General features: G+C 44.3%; 1 protein-coding gene across 7 annotated transcripts in view; it reads right to left on the reverse strand.

Annotated features, from left to right (window-relative positions):
- The window catches only part of sobpa (sine oculis binding protein homolog (Drosophila) a), a 320,652-nt gene that overhangs the window by 175,992 nt on the left and 130,975 nt on the right, over positions 1 to 13,685 (reverse strand). For all 7 annotated transcript variants that reach the window (XM_063040814.1, XM_063040816.1, XM_063040815.1 and 4 more), the window contains exon 3: positions 8,383 to 8,571. In XM_063040814.1, coding sequence (XP_062896884.1) covers positions 8,383 to 8,571 — 189 coding nt within the window. The remainder of the gene's footprint in view (positions 1 to 8,382; positions 8,572 to 13,685) is intronic.

Here is a 13,685-nt window from a genome sequence, read left to right on the forward strand (position 1 = left end):
AGGAAAGGATATGAATCAAAACCGAACGCAGTAGCGAATGGCCTGAAAGTGAAGTCATCCAGGAACTGACCGTGAAGCAGCTGCATGAAATTTTCGCTGCGATTCACAGCGCTGCAATGATTGCAGAAAAGTATGACTTTAATTTTGAAAGGGCATGTAGGTTTAGGGCATATTTGCAGGATGGTTTGAGTGCTTATAAAGAACTGTATGATAGAAATATAGGTGTGGCTAAGCCAGGGGTCCCCAACCTTTTTCGCACTGCGGAGCGGTTTCATATTGACAATATTCTTGCGGACCAGCCGACCGGGGGGGGGGGGGGGGGGGGGTGCTGGTCGTGGTAGGGTTGCCAGCGGACGAGAGTAGCGTTCAAGTACGCTGGGTTTACCCCGAAATAAAATACAATGACCATGAAGCCTTGCACGGGCACCAGTGCGCGTGCGTGTACGATTTTTTTCTACAAGTCGTTTTTGGCGATTCTGTCGGGGGGGTGGGGTTGTTAATCGCGACCGGAATATCGGTGATAAGTAGCTAATACACTCAATTTCCTTTCTAAAAGGGTTTATCTAACAAATTTAATATTAAACATACAGCGTATACTTTCCTCGCATGAATATAGTGATAAGTCGATTACCAGGGGAGCTTGAAGTAAATGTTGAATGAACTTCCAGTAGAAGTGGTAGAGGCAGGTTCGACACTATCATTTAAAGAAAAATTGGATAGGTATATAGACAGGAAAGGAATGGAGGGTTGTGGGCTGAGTGCAGGTCAGTGGGACTAGGTGACAGTAGCGTTCGGCATGGACTAGAAGGGGAGAGATCGCCTGTTTCCGTGCTGTAATTGTTATATGGTTATATAAGTCAATAGCATCATAACATTTTAAGTAACGTTTGGATATTAAACACACAGCACATATTTTCCCCGTATGAACATATAAAATCATTGCAACACACCAATATCACTGAATCAGTGGGAGCCCTGGACTTGTTTTCCTGCAACATGACGGGAGACAGTGATAGTCGAACGGGGTTCCTTATGTCCAGTCTATTCCACAATTTAGTTTTCGTTGCATTCATTGCAGGGATCTGTTGGAAATGGAAGCAATGTTTTCAGTGCTTTCGTGGCTATCTCAGGATATTCAGCCTTGACTTTGATCCAGGACACCGGCAGAGATGTTATGTCAAACATACTTTCCAGCCCGCCGTCATTTGCAAGCTCGAGGAGTTGATCTCCTTCCCGCGCTGAAATGGACGACACGCGGGTAATGACCTCGCGTGCGTTCAAGCTCAACAGTGGGCGTGACAGGGAATGAGGAAAGGTGCAGCTGACTCATATCGCCAAATCATATCGCTTCCTCGCGGCCCGGTAGCGCATGCTTTGCGGCCCAGTGGTTGGGGACCGCTGGGCTAAGCAGTCAAGCATACTGTCGTTTTTCAAGCCTTCCACATCAGCCACAGCAGACGACGAACCTTGCCCTTCGACATCGAGGCAGGCAGACATAGAAGATGTTAGTGACCAGTCTCCTGTACCTCCCACCACCGCAACCTCAGCCTAATACACCATCCATCATCAGTGTACTCGCTGTCTTCCCAATTCTGGTAAGTGAAACTACACTGTACATACATTATTTCTACTTTATATAGGCTGTGTATTTTTATGTGTTATTTGGTATGATTTGGTAGGTCAGTTTTCAGGTCTGGGAACACGCAAAACTTTTTTCCAATATAAATGAAAGACATTTTTGCAAAAGTGGAATTTAAAGGTAGTCATGGGTGGTTTGATCGATTTTTGAGGCGACGGCAGCCTCATAGCTTAAAGGTAACTGGAGGAAGTGTTTGCATGAGATTTTCCCTATGCTCGACAGTGCTGCAATGATTGCAGAAAAGCATTTCTACTTTATATAGGTTGTGTATTTATCATCTCATTTCCGGTTTTACCATATGTTACTGCTACTTTAGGTTTAATGTGCTACTTGGTATGATTTGTTAGGTTTTTTTTGGGTCTGGGAACGCTCAAAAATTTTTCTCATAAAAATTAATGGTAATTGCTTCTTCACTTTATGCCATTTCTGCTTACTAACTGTTTAATAGGAACACTCTACTTTTGGATAGCGGGGAAAACCTGTACAGGGCGAGGTGTTCCACCAGTGTATACAGTACAGGGTGAGACATTCCAGAGTATACAGTACAGGGCGAGACCTTCCACCAGAGTATACAGTACACGGCGAGGCGTTCCACCAGAGTATATAGTACAGGGCGAGGCATTCCACCAGAGTATACAGTACACGGCGAGGCGTTCCACCAGAGTATACAGTACACGGCGAGACCTTCCACCAGAGTATACAGTACACGGCGAGGCGTTCCACCAGAGTATATAGTACAGGGCGAGACATTCCACCAGAGTATACAGTACACGGCAAGGCGTTCCACCAGTGTATACAGTACAGGGCGAGACATTCCACCAGAGTATACAGTACAGGGCGAGACATTCCACCAGAGTATACAGTACACGGCGAGGCGTTCCACCAGTGTATACAGTACACAGCGAGGCATTCCACCAGAGTATACAGTACAGGGCGAGACATTCCACCAGAGTATACAGTACACGGCGAGGCGTTCCACCAGTGTATACAGTACAGGATGAGGCATTCCACCAGAGTATACAGTAGAGGGCGAGACCTTCCACCAGAGTATACAGTACAGGATGAGGCATTCCACCAGAGTATACAGTACACGGCGAGGCGTTCCACCAGTGTATACAGTACAGGGCGAGACCTTCCACCAGAGTATACAGTACAGGATGAGGCATTCCACCAGAGTATACAGTACACGGCGAGGCGTTCCACCAGTGTATATAGTACAGGGCGAGACCTTCCACCAGAGTATACAGTACAGGATGAGGCATTCCACCAGAGTATACAGTACACGGCGAGGCGTTCCACCAGAGTATATAGTACAGGGCGAGGCGTTCCACCAGAGTATACAGTACAGGGCGAGACGTTCTAGAGTATACAGTACAGGGCGAGACCTTCCACCAGAGTATACAGTACACGGCGAGGCGTTCCACCAGAGTATATAGTACAGGGCGAGGCGTTCCACCAGAGTATACAGTACACGGCGAGGCGTTCCACCAGAGTATATAGTACAGGGCGAGGCGTTCCACCAGAGTATACAGTACACGGCGAGGCGTTCCACCAGAGTATACAGTACACGGCGAGGCGTTCCACCAGAGTATATAGTACAGGGCGAGGCGTTCCACCAGAGTATACAGTACAGGGCGAGACATTCCACCAGTGTATACAGTACAGGGCGAGACATTCCACCAGTGTATACAGTACAGGATGAGACATTCCACCAGTGTATACAGTACAGGGCGAGACATTCCACCAGCGTATACAGTACAGGGCGAGGCGTTCCATCGCTGTATACAGTACAGGGCAAGACATCCACCAGTGTACACGCTATAGGGCGGGGCGCGACCCTCTCACCACAATACATGGAGCGTGACCTTACAGCAGAATACACAAGGTGGTTTATAAGAGGTTTGTAATGAAATATATCAACTACTGCCTGAGAAGCAACTTGGATCCATTCCAGTTTACCTACCGTCACAACAGCTCCACAGCAGAGGTCATCTCATTGGCTCTTCAGTGAACCCTGGAATATCTGGACAGCAAAGATGCATACATCAGGGTGCTCTTTATTAACAACTGTTTGGCATTCAATACCATTATCCCTTCAAAACTAATTAATGAGCTTCAATACCTCGGCCTTGAGAGCGATAATAAATAAATAAGCAATAAGCATTGAGAACGTGAGATGAAGAGGCCTTGAAAGTGAGTCCAGAGGTTGTGCAAACAGTTCAGTGATGGGGCGAGTGATGTTTTGTGAATTTATCCCAATTGGTTCAAGAGCCTGACGGTGGAGGGGTAATAGCTGTTCCTGAACTTGGTGATGTGGGTCCTGAGGCTCCTGTGCCTTCTTCGTACTGGCAGCAGCGTGAAGAGGGCATGGCCTGGGAGGAGGGGGTCATTAATCGTGCATGCTGCTTTCCTGTGACAGCACTCGGTGTAGATGTGCCTAATGGTGGGGTAGGCTTCACCCGTGGTGCACTGGGCCATAGCCACTACCTTTCATTTCAAAGGCACTGGTGTTTCCATACCAGGCTGTGATACAACCAGTCAATATACTCTCCACCACATATCTATAAAAGTTTGTCAGAGTAGTAGATGTCATGCCGAATCTTCACAAACTTCTAAGGAAGCAGAGGCACTGGCATGTTTTTCTTTTGTAAATGCACTTACACGCCGGGCCTAGGATAGGTCCTCTGAAATGATAATACCAAGGAATTTAAAGTTGCTGATCCTCTCCACCTCTGATCCCCTGATGAGGACTAGCTCATGGACCTCCATTTTCCTTCTCAGGAAGTCAACAATCAACTCCTTGGTGTTGCCAACATTGAGCAAAAGCTTCTGAGATTAGATTAGGTTAGATTATGAGGACACGCAGTCCTTTTTTATTGTCATTTAGTAATGCCTGCATTAAGAAATGATACAATGTTCCTCCAGAATGATATCACAGAAACACAAGACAAACCAAAACAAAAACTGACAGAAACCACAAAATTATAACATATAGTTACAACAGTTGTGACAATTAACATAATGCTTTAAATAAACTGGAACAGAGTGTGATAGATGCTTATCTATTGTAATCTAATCTGTTTATATTCAAAGAGACAGCAGGGAAACATACACTGCAACCCACTGAGTTTATGCTGACCATTAAGCACTCATTGACTCTGAATGTAATTGTTTCATATTCTACCTACATTCTAATCCACATCCAGCACAGCAGTGACTCTATGCTGGAAACGGTGGGAACAAATGTACCAGGGTGGGGATGTACCAATCAGACAGGCTGATTTGTCCTAAATGGTGCTTCAGGAGTCGCACTCACCCAGGTATATAGAGAGTAATCCATTTCACTGCTGACCTTTGCCTTGGAGATGATGCAAAGGATTTGGGGTTTCAGATGGTGAGTCACTTGCCAGAAGTAATTCAGCCTTTGACAAGTGCTTGCAGACATAATATTTTATTAGCTGGTGAGTTGGATGGCAAACTGAGGACACAAATGATGGAGGACCCAGAAATGGTTACAGTCTGGCATTTGCCATCTAAGTTGCTTGTCACTTCTCAGTCCATGTCTGAATACTACCTCAGACTCCTGCATGCAGGCATGGACTGCTTCATTTGCAGAGGCGTTGCAAATGGAGAATAATATTTAGAACACAGAACAGTACAGTACAGCAACAGGCCTTTTAGCTTGCAATGTTGTGCGGCACTAATTAAACTAATGATGCCTAATTAGACTAATCCCTTCTGCCTGAACATGGGCCATATCCCTCCATTCTCTGCATATCAACGTCTCTTAAATGCCTCTATTCTACAACCACCACTGACAGTGCATTCCAAACACCCACCACTCTATAAGAAAAAAAACCTGCCCCATACATCTCCTGTGAACTTTCTCCCTCTCATCTTCACTGCATAACTCTTCAGTGTTATACACTTCAACCCTGGGAAAACACTAGCTGACTATTCTACATGTAGATCTCATAATTTTAAAAACTTCTATCAAGTCATACATCAGCTTCCACCACTCCAGAGAAACGCTAGCTTGCCCAACCTCTCCTTATAGCAACACACACACAAAATATTGGAGGAATTCAGCAGGCCAGGCAGCAGCTATGGAAAAGTGTGAACAGTTGACATTTGGGGCCAAGACCCTTCATCAGGAACTTTCATCTCCTTATAGCACATGCCTCCTAACCCAGGAAGCATATGGTAAAAGGGTGACCATCGCCCAATGACCATTGTTTTGAATTTGGGACAATGGACCTCAAACATCACACCTACCTTTATGGATCTAGGATTTAACAGTTATATTATACTTTATTATCGCCAAACAATTGATACTAGAACATACAATCATCATAGTGATATTTGATTCTGCGCTTCCCACTCCCTAGATTACAAATCGATAGTAAATATTAAAAATTTAAATTATAAATCATAAATAGAAAAATGGAAAGTAAGGTAGTGCAAAAAAACTGAGATGCAGGTCTGGATATTTGGAGGGTGCAGCTCAGATCCGGGTCACAATCTGTTCTGCAATCTTATCACAGTTGGAAAGAAGCTGTTCCCAAATCTAGCCGTACAAGTCTTCAAGCTCCTGAGCCTTCTCCCGGAGGGAAAAGGGATGAAAAGTGTGTTGGCTGGGTGGGTCGTGTCCTTGATTATCCTGGCAGCACTGCTCCGACAGCGTGCGGTGTAAAGTGAGTCCAAGGACGGAAGATTGGTTTGTGTGATGTGCTTTGCCGTGTTCACGATTACTTTGTCTTTCCTGCCTGTTGACTTGTTTCACCAGAGTCCTTTTATCATCACGTTGTCAAATGCTCTCTTGAAGAAAGGGACAGTCACTCCCACTTTTGAAAGTTTGGTTCAGGGTTGGGCCAAGGTTGTGAGCAAGTGGTCATGATAACACCAAAACCCAGTGTTGAATTCATAATTGATGACATTTTTCTGTTTGGCATCACTGTCAATAACACCTCCCCTCCCTTATGACAGAAGTTTCAGTTGCATGGCTGTCATGGCGGGGACTGGACACGCTGTCAGGAACCATCCCCAAAGAAGGCTAGTGATAGAGTTGGGAAGCACAAAAGGAAAGAAGATGGGGCTAAGATGGAAGGACGTGACTGGAGGGGAAGGGAGTTGTGAAGGAAGGAAAAGTATAGAGGGAAGAAATCAGGAAACCTGAGGACTGAAGGTAAGACACGAGATGATGGGCAAGGGCGGTCAAGGAAAAGTGCATAGACAAGACTACACTGTGTCTGTGCTACACATACGTTACGTCGTGTACGTCCGCGTGCACATGTACTTATATGCATGCCCTTGTTAATTACTGGGCATGGAATCAGAGTGCAGCTCTTCATGTACGGTCTGTTCAAGTGTGTCTGCACATACAGTCAATCAAGTCATTACGTTTGTCATTGTACATGCATGGACAATTGCAATGAAAAACTTACTTGCTGCATTATCACAGGCCTACAGCATCATATAAGCAGCAATCACAAAAAAACAAAAAATAATCTGCAGATGCTGGGGTCAAAGCAACACTCACAACACGCTGGAGGAACTCAGCAGGTCGGGCAGCATCCGTGGAAAAGATCGGTCGACGTTTCGGGCTGGAACCCTTCGTCAGGACAAAGGGTTCCGGCCCGAAACATCGAGCGATCTTTTCCACGGATGCTGCCCAACCTGCTGAGTTCCTCCAGCGTGTTGTGAGAATCACAAGAAAACTAAGCCAAACATAAATTATACACAATTTTTACAAGAAAACAGAATTAGAACAAAGGTCCATTTTAGCAAAAAGCTGGTTAGTGTTTTAATAGACAATAGTGATTAGTTTTTCAGTTGGTTCAAGAATGGAATTGTTGGATATACAAATATGCAATGCATCTGCAAGTGTGGCTGTCTGTAAAGCAGAGTACTGTCTCCAATTGTTCTGGAGACTCCTACACTGGACCAAGACCTTGCTGTGTTAGGTCCCATGCTGGTGAGCAACAAGCACCCCACATTAAAAAAAATTAATTAGCTGACATCTTGCACTCCTTGGTACTGGAATGCAAGTCAGTCATGCTCATTCTTCAAGGAATGCCCAAGAAGATCCCCTTGTTGCATCTTCAGGTTGGCCCCTCATTGTCAGGTATGCCTGGTGCTGCTTCCAACATACCTCTCCTTCTTGCTCAGTGATGTGTGTTTTACCAGGGCTCTTTATCATCACTTTGTCAAATGCCTGCACGATGAATGGTGCAATTACTCTTATTTCTAGAATTCTGATTGGAACACTCCTCACTCACCAGTTGATCACCTGGCTTGTACATAGAAGTAGAGTGAAGAATATTCTCGGCTGCGAGATTACAGGTTGTAGCCATGAACAATTTCACAAATCCAGTGCACCCTTGCTGACTCATTGAAACAAACTTTGGAATATTTTTGCTAAGAAGCATAACATTTCAACGCTCTTTAGATTACTTTCCCAAGGTTCATTGGCACATGAATGAAGATTTCACTTTTGTTTAATAATGGATGGCAATCAATGGATCAACTGCATGTTGCTGGCCATTAGGGGTTCCACAGAGAGAAATGCACTCACTGCCAAAAATAGTACAGTAAGTATAGACACATAGCAGAGTTATAATATCTCTTGGCAAATGCACTTCCAAGTTGTTACCAGATATTTTAGCAGAAAGAAAACAAAAATGGATTTAGAACATTCTTATTTGTCTATGTGAAGCTCAAGTGAAACACAACGCACTCCTTACCTGTTGGCGGCTTGAGTATTGGCGGTGGGATCAATGGGACGATGATGGGAGTACCGCCATGGTCCTTAGAACCAGCCGGCGTATCTGCCAACCCGTTTCCGGCAGTCATGGCTGGAAAACTTGAATTGGAGTTCGATGGCGACGTAATAACACTATCTTCAGAGAGTTTCAGTTTTGGCAAGGAATTTTCTGCAAATGAAATATATTATTAATCAATTGTGCTATTTTCTAGGGCATGCACAATTTTGAATCTCGGATGAAAACTGGTCTTGATCATCATCATAAGCAGTCTTTGTAATTTTATGGACAAGTGAGAACGTACTGATATTATCTAGACAGACAAGTATGATCTGAATGAATTAAACAAACAAACCAGAATTAAATCAATAATTAAGATCACCAAGAAGTGTTCAAAGAATATAATATTTGGAAATCCTTTTTCTTCAAAGCATACTTTCCCCTTTAGGATTCGACAGTCAGGTAAAAATATCAAAATGTTCTGCACTGTAGATTGGATGACTGGTACGTGGCAAAGAGTGGGAATAAAGGGGGCCTCTTCTGCTAATGACTAGTATTCTGTAGTGGTCAATGTTGCGTCCATTTCATTTCTCAATATACATCAGTGATTTGGGTGAAGGAATTGATGGTTTTGTGGCCATGCTGGCAGACGGTACAAAGATAGGTGGAGGGGCAGCTAATGTTGAAGATGGAGGGAATGTGCAAAACACTTCGACAGATTGGGAGAATGGGCAAAGAAATGACAGATGAAATGTAGTGTAGGGAAATGTATGGTCATGAACTTTGGTAGAAGGATTAAAGGCATAGACTATTTTCTAAACAGAAAGAAAATTTAAAAAATCAGAGGTGCCAATGGAGTCCCTGTGCAGGATTCTCTCAGGTTAACTTGCAGGTTAAGTCGGCGTTAAGGAAGGCAAATGCAATGTTAGCATTCATTTCGAGAGGACTAGGATATAAGAGCAAGGATGTGATGCTGAAGCTTTATAAGGCATTAGTCAGACTGCACTTACAGTGTTGAGAGCAGTGTAAGGTCCCTTATTGAAGAAAAGATCAAGTTAAATTATCAGTTTACTATATATGAACATTTATGAATACAGCCAAATAAAACAGTGTTACTTCAGGACCAAAGTGCAAAACACAGTGTGAATGGTCACACACAGTAAAGCACATATAAGAGAGCAGTAAAATACAGTCACACAAAATGTATGGTTCAAGTCCGAGTCCATGAAAGTTGCAGCAGTCTGCAATCGAACCCATTACAGCTCATCTTCTGCCAAGCAAGCAGTGGAGGGCAGCAGTGACATCACCGCTTCTGGCACCAACCTCGACACCTCTCTCCTGGACGACTGTAAACAAGGGTCACCACAGCTTGAGGCCAACTCCTCAGTACAACCAAGGCCAAGCAGCTCTACCATTAAACCTATGAACCGGACTTGCAGCATTCCACATTACCAATGTCCAACAGGGTTCCTGCCATCACAAGAGAAGTGACCAAGACAATCACTCGCTGATGGACTGCACACTGCCTTCACGCACTGACTCCAATGCCTCACGGCAGCAGGCAGCAACATGGTCTGCACCAAGTCTACCTCTTTCAGTTTCTCCACCAATAGGTAATTAGCTGATGGATTGAACTGCAGTACTCTAAGTTCTTACTGTCCAACAGGGTCTCATGATCGTAAAAAAAATGCATTTAAAAAAAGACAGCATCTTTGGTTGGCCCCGTAGAAGCTGCTGCATCCGAGCATGCCACCATCTTACTGGAAAAGATGTGCTGGCCTTGGAGAGGGTCCAGAGGGGTTCACAAGAAAGATTCTGGGAATGAAAGGGTTAATGTAGAAGGAGCATTTGATGGCTCTGGGCCCATACACACTGGAATTGAGAAAATTAAGGAAGATCTCATTGAAATGCATCAAATATTAAGAGATCTGGACAGAGGATGTGGAGAGGATGTTTCCTAAAGTGGGTGTGTCTATGACTAGAGGGCACAATCTCAGAATAGAGAGACGTCCATTTAGAACAGATATGAAGAGGAATTTCTTCAGCCAAATGGTGATAAATCTGTGGAATTCATTGCCATGGATAGCTACAGCGACCAAGTCATTGAGTATATTTAAAGCGGAGGTTGATAGGTTCTTGGTTAGTCAGGACATCAAAGGTTATGCTGAGAAGGCAAGAGAATGGTGTTGAGAGGGACGATAAATCCGCCATGATGAAATGCCAGAGCAAACTTGATACGCCGGATGACCTCATTCTATTATGCCTCATAGTCCTATGTTCATAAAGTTAAGTTTAAGGGATGACACTACCTCTAACTTAAACTGGTCGAGGAAAACCTACGAGCTCCTTCCCACACCTTTTACCCATTTATGTTCATTCATTATGTGCCATGTCGTAAGATATAGGCAATCATGGTCTTTCTATGACCATGATTGTTCCTGGCAAATTTTTCTACAGAAATGGTTTGCCATTGCCTTCTTCTGGGCAGTGACTTGACAAGACGGGTGGGCCCAACTTTCATCAATACTCTTCAGAGATTGTCTGCCAGGCGTCAATGGCCGCACAACCAGGACTCGTGATATGCACCAGCTGCTCATACGACCATCCACCACCTGCTCCCATGGTTTCACATGACCCTGATCAGGGGCTAAGCAGGTGCTACACCAGGCCCAAGGGTGACCTTCAGGTTAGCAGAGGGAAGGAGCACACCAAATGCCTCCTTTGGTAGAGACGCATCTCCACCCCGCCACCCATACCCATTTATGGCAGTATTTAAAAACTGAGGAACTGAGAAAATAATTAAGAATATGGGCATTACATCCAGAGCACTAGCATCTCTCTGAAACTTAGCTGGATCATCTGTTTTGGATATTTACTCCTTTTATCCATTTGGAAATTATGTTAACTACAGTTCACTTTTTCCCACAGATGCAGTCTGACTAGCTCAATGCTTCCAGTGTTTTCTTTAAGCTAAAATATCCAAGCATCATTAACAAGCAAGATTCCTCATTGATTGATCGGTAATAAATTGAACCATTTCTCCCCAGCATTTTTTCATGCCACGACCTAAACTTTTTTTTAATTATATAGCCCATGACAAAGACCTACAGCTTGCAGCCTGAGGGTGGGGAAAGCAAGGACAATCCATCAGCTTCAGAAGAACTTAAGAAAAATAAACTTGCAGGATTACTGGGATGGGCCTGATTCGAATGTTCCCCAGAGAGCCTGCAGAACCCAATAGGTTAAAATGGCCTCATTCTGTGCCAGATCATTATAATATGACGCTGCTACTCAATAACAAGGCTCACAGGTATTATAAGAAGTCTCAGCATCACTTCACATGTGAAATCAACATAGCCCACACCACCATTTACAGACATCTTCAGAACACAGGAGTTCTGACCGAGGGTCTTCAATGACAAATGCCAACTGCTTCTACAATTGCTGCCTGGCCTGATGAGCCATTTTATGTTTTTATTATTGATGATTATGATACCCTCACTGAAGATTTAATGACTATTGATCCATAGCTGATAATGAGACACTAACAGCCCAGTTCCTTCCTAATTTTTTGTACGCTTCACTTCATACCAATCTCCAATGCTTTCAAAATGATTCAAATACGTGGTGCATGAGCTACAAAAACCTTTCCTAAATCAAGTATTTTAATTTAAATTTGCAGATTTGCAGGTTGCAAAATGTATTGGCATATACTTTACAAAGCGTGAATATATTCAAACCAATGGGAAGACACAAATATTCAGACGGCAACAAATAGCATTCATGTAAATTGGCAACTACAAACATATTCAGCAACAATTTAAATTTGTATATTACCTGCAGCTTGTTTTTTACTTTGGGCGATATGTGGTGGGGGCGGGGGAAGTGGAAAGAGAACCCCCTGAGACAAGTCAAATGGTGCCATGCCTTTTAAATCAGTTGTCATTTGTGAAGTCATATACTGTGTCCGGTGCTCCCAGTGTGGCCTCCTGTATACCGGTGAGACTGAGCACAGATTGAGAGACCACTTTGCCGAGCACTTACACTTCGTCCGATAGAAAAGGCAGGAGCTCCCAGTACCCACCAATTTTGATTCTACTTCCCATTCCCATTCCAACATGCCAGTCCATAGCTTCCTCTACTGCTGTGATGAGGCCACACTCAGGTTGGAGAAGTAACACCTTATATTCTATCTGGATAGCCTCCAACCTGACGGTATGAACATCAATTTCTTGAATTTCTAGTAATTCCACCCCCCCTTTCAACCTTCACTATTCAAATTCCCTCTCTCACCTTATCACCTCCCTCCAGTGCTCCTCCCCCTTCTCTTTCTTTCAAGGCCTTCAGTCATCTCCCATCAGATTTTGCCTTCTCCAGCCCAAGCAACCAAGTTTCACCAAGCAACTTCCCAGCTCTTTACTTCACCCCTCCCCCTCTCCTGGTTTCACCCGTCACCTACTATCTGGTATTAGAAATCCACATTTCTTCCTCCCCTTCCCTCCACTTTCTTGCTCTGAGTTCTCATCTCTTTCTTTCTCCAGTCCTGATGAAGGGTTTCGGGCCGAAACACCAACTGTTTACTCTTTTCCATAGATGCTGCCCGACCTGTTGTGGTGGGCATGTGGCCAAGTGGTTAAGGCGTTCATCTAGTGATCTGAAGGTCGCTAGTTTGAGCCTCAGCTGTGGAAGCGTGTTTATGTCCTTGAGCAAGGACATTGCTCTAGTGTCTGTGCGAGGAGTGGTGTCCCACACAGACTTCCAATCTGTGCCTGGTAAGACATGAAAATGCCCGACGCAGGCCTCTCATGGTCTGAGTCAATGTTCCCTCCTCCCCCTCTCCCTCACTGCTGAGTTCCATCAGCATTCAGTGTGTGTTACTTGGATTTCCAGCATCAGCAGATTTTGTCTTATTTGTTTGTGCTGTGCTGCATGTGGCCAGTGACATCCAGAGGGAGTGACCACTTCTCCAAGCACCCGTGCTCCCAGTTTAATTCCCCTCATTCAGCCATTTAACTCCCCTTATTTCCACACTGACCTGTCTTCAGCAAACTAGAGGAAGAAACCTCATTTTCTGCTTGGGTAGTCTACATCTGACAGTAGAAACACTGAACTCTCCAATGTCTGATCACCTACCCTCTGCCCATTTTCTTTCTCATTCTGATCTACCAAGTTTCACCCACACTCACCCCAGGTGAATATTTACCCCTTTCTTTCCCCTCCTCCGCTCACTCTATCTACCCATCACCCACACACATACATATACACACAGTGACATGCAAAAGTTT

The sequence above is a fragment of the Mobula hypostoma genome, chromosome 2 (genome assembly GCF_963921235.1).
Source record: "Mobula hypostoma chromosome 2, sMobHyp1.1, whole genome shotgun sequence".
NCBI lineage: Eukaryota > Metazoa > Chordata > Chondrichthyes > Myliobatiformes > Myliobatidae > Mobula > Mobula hypostoma.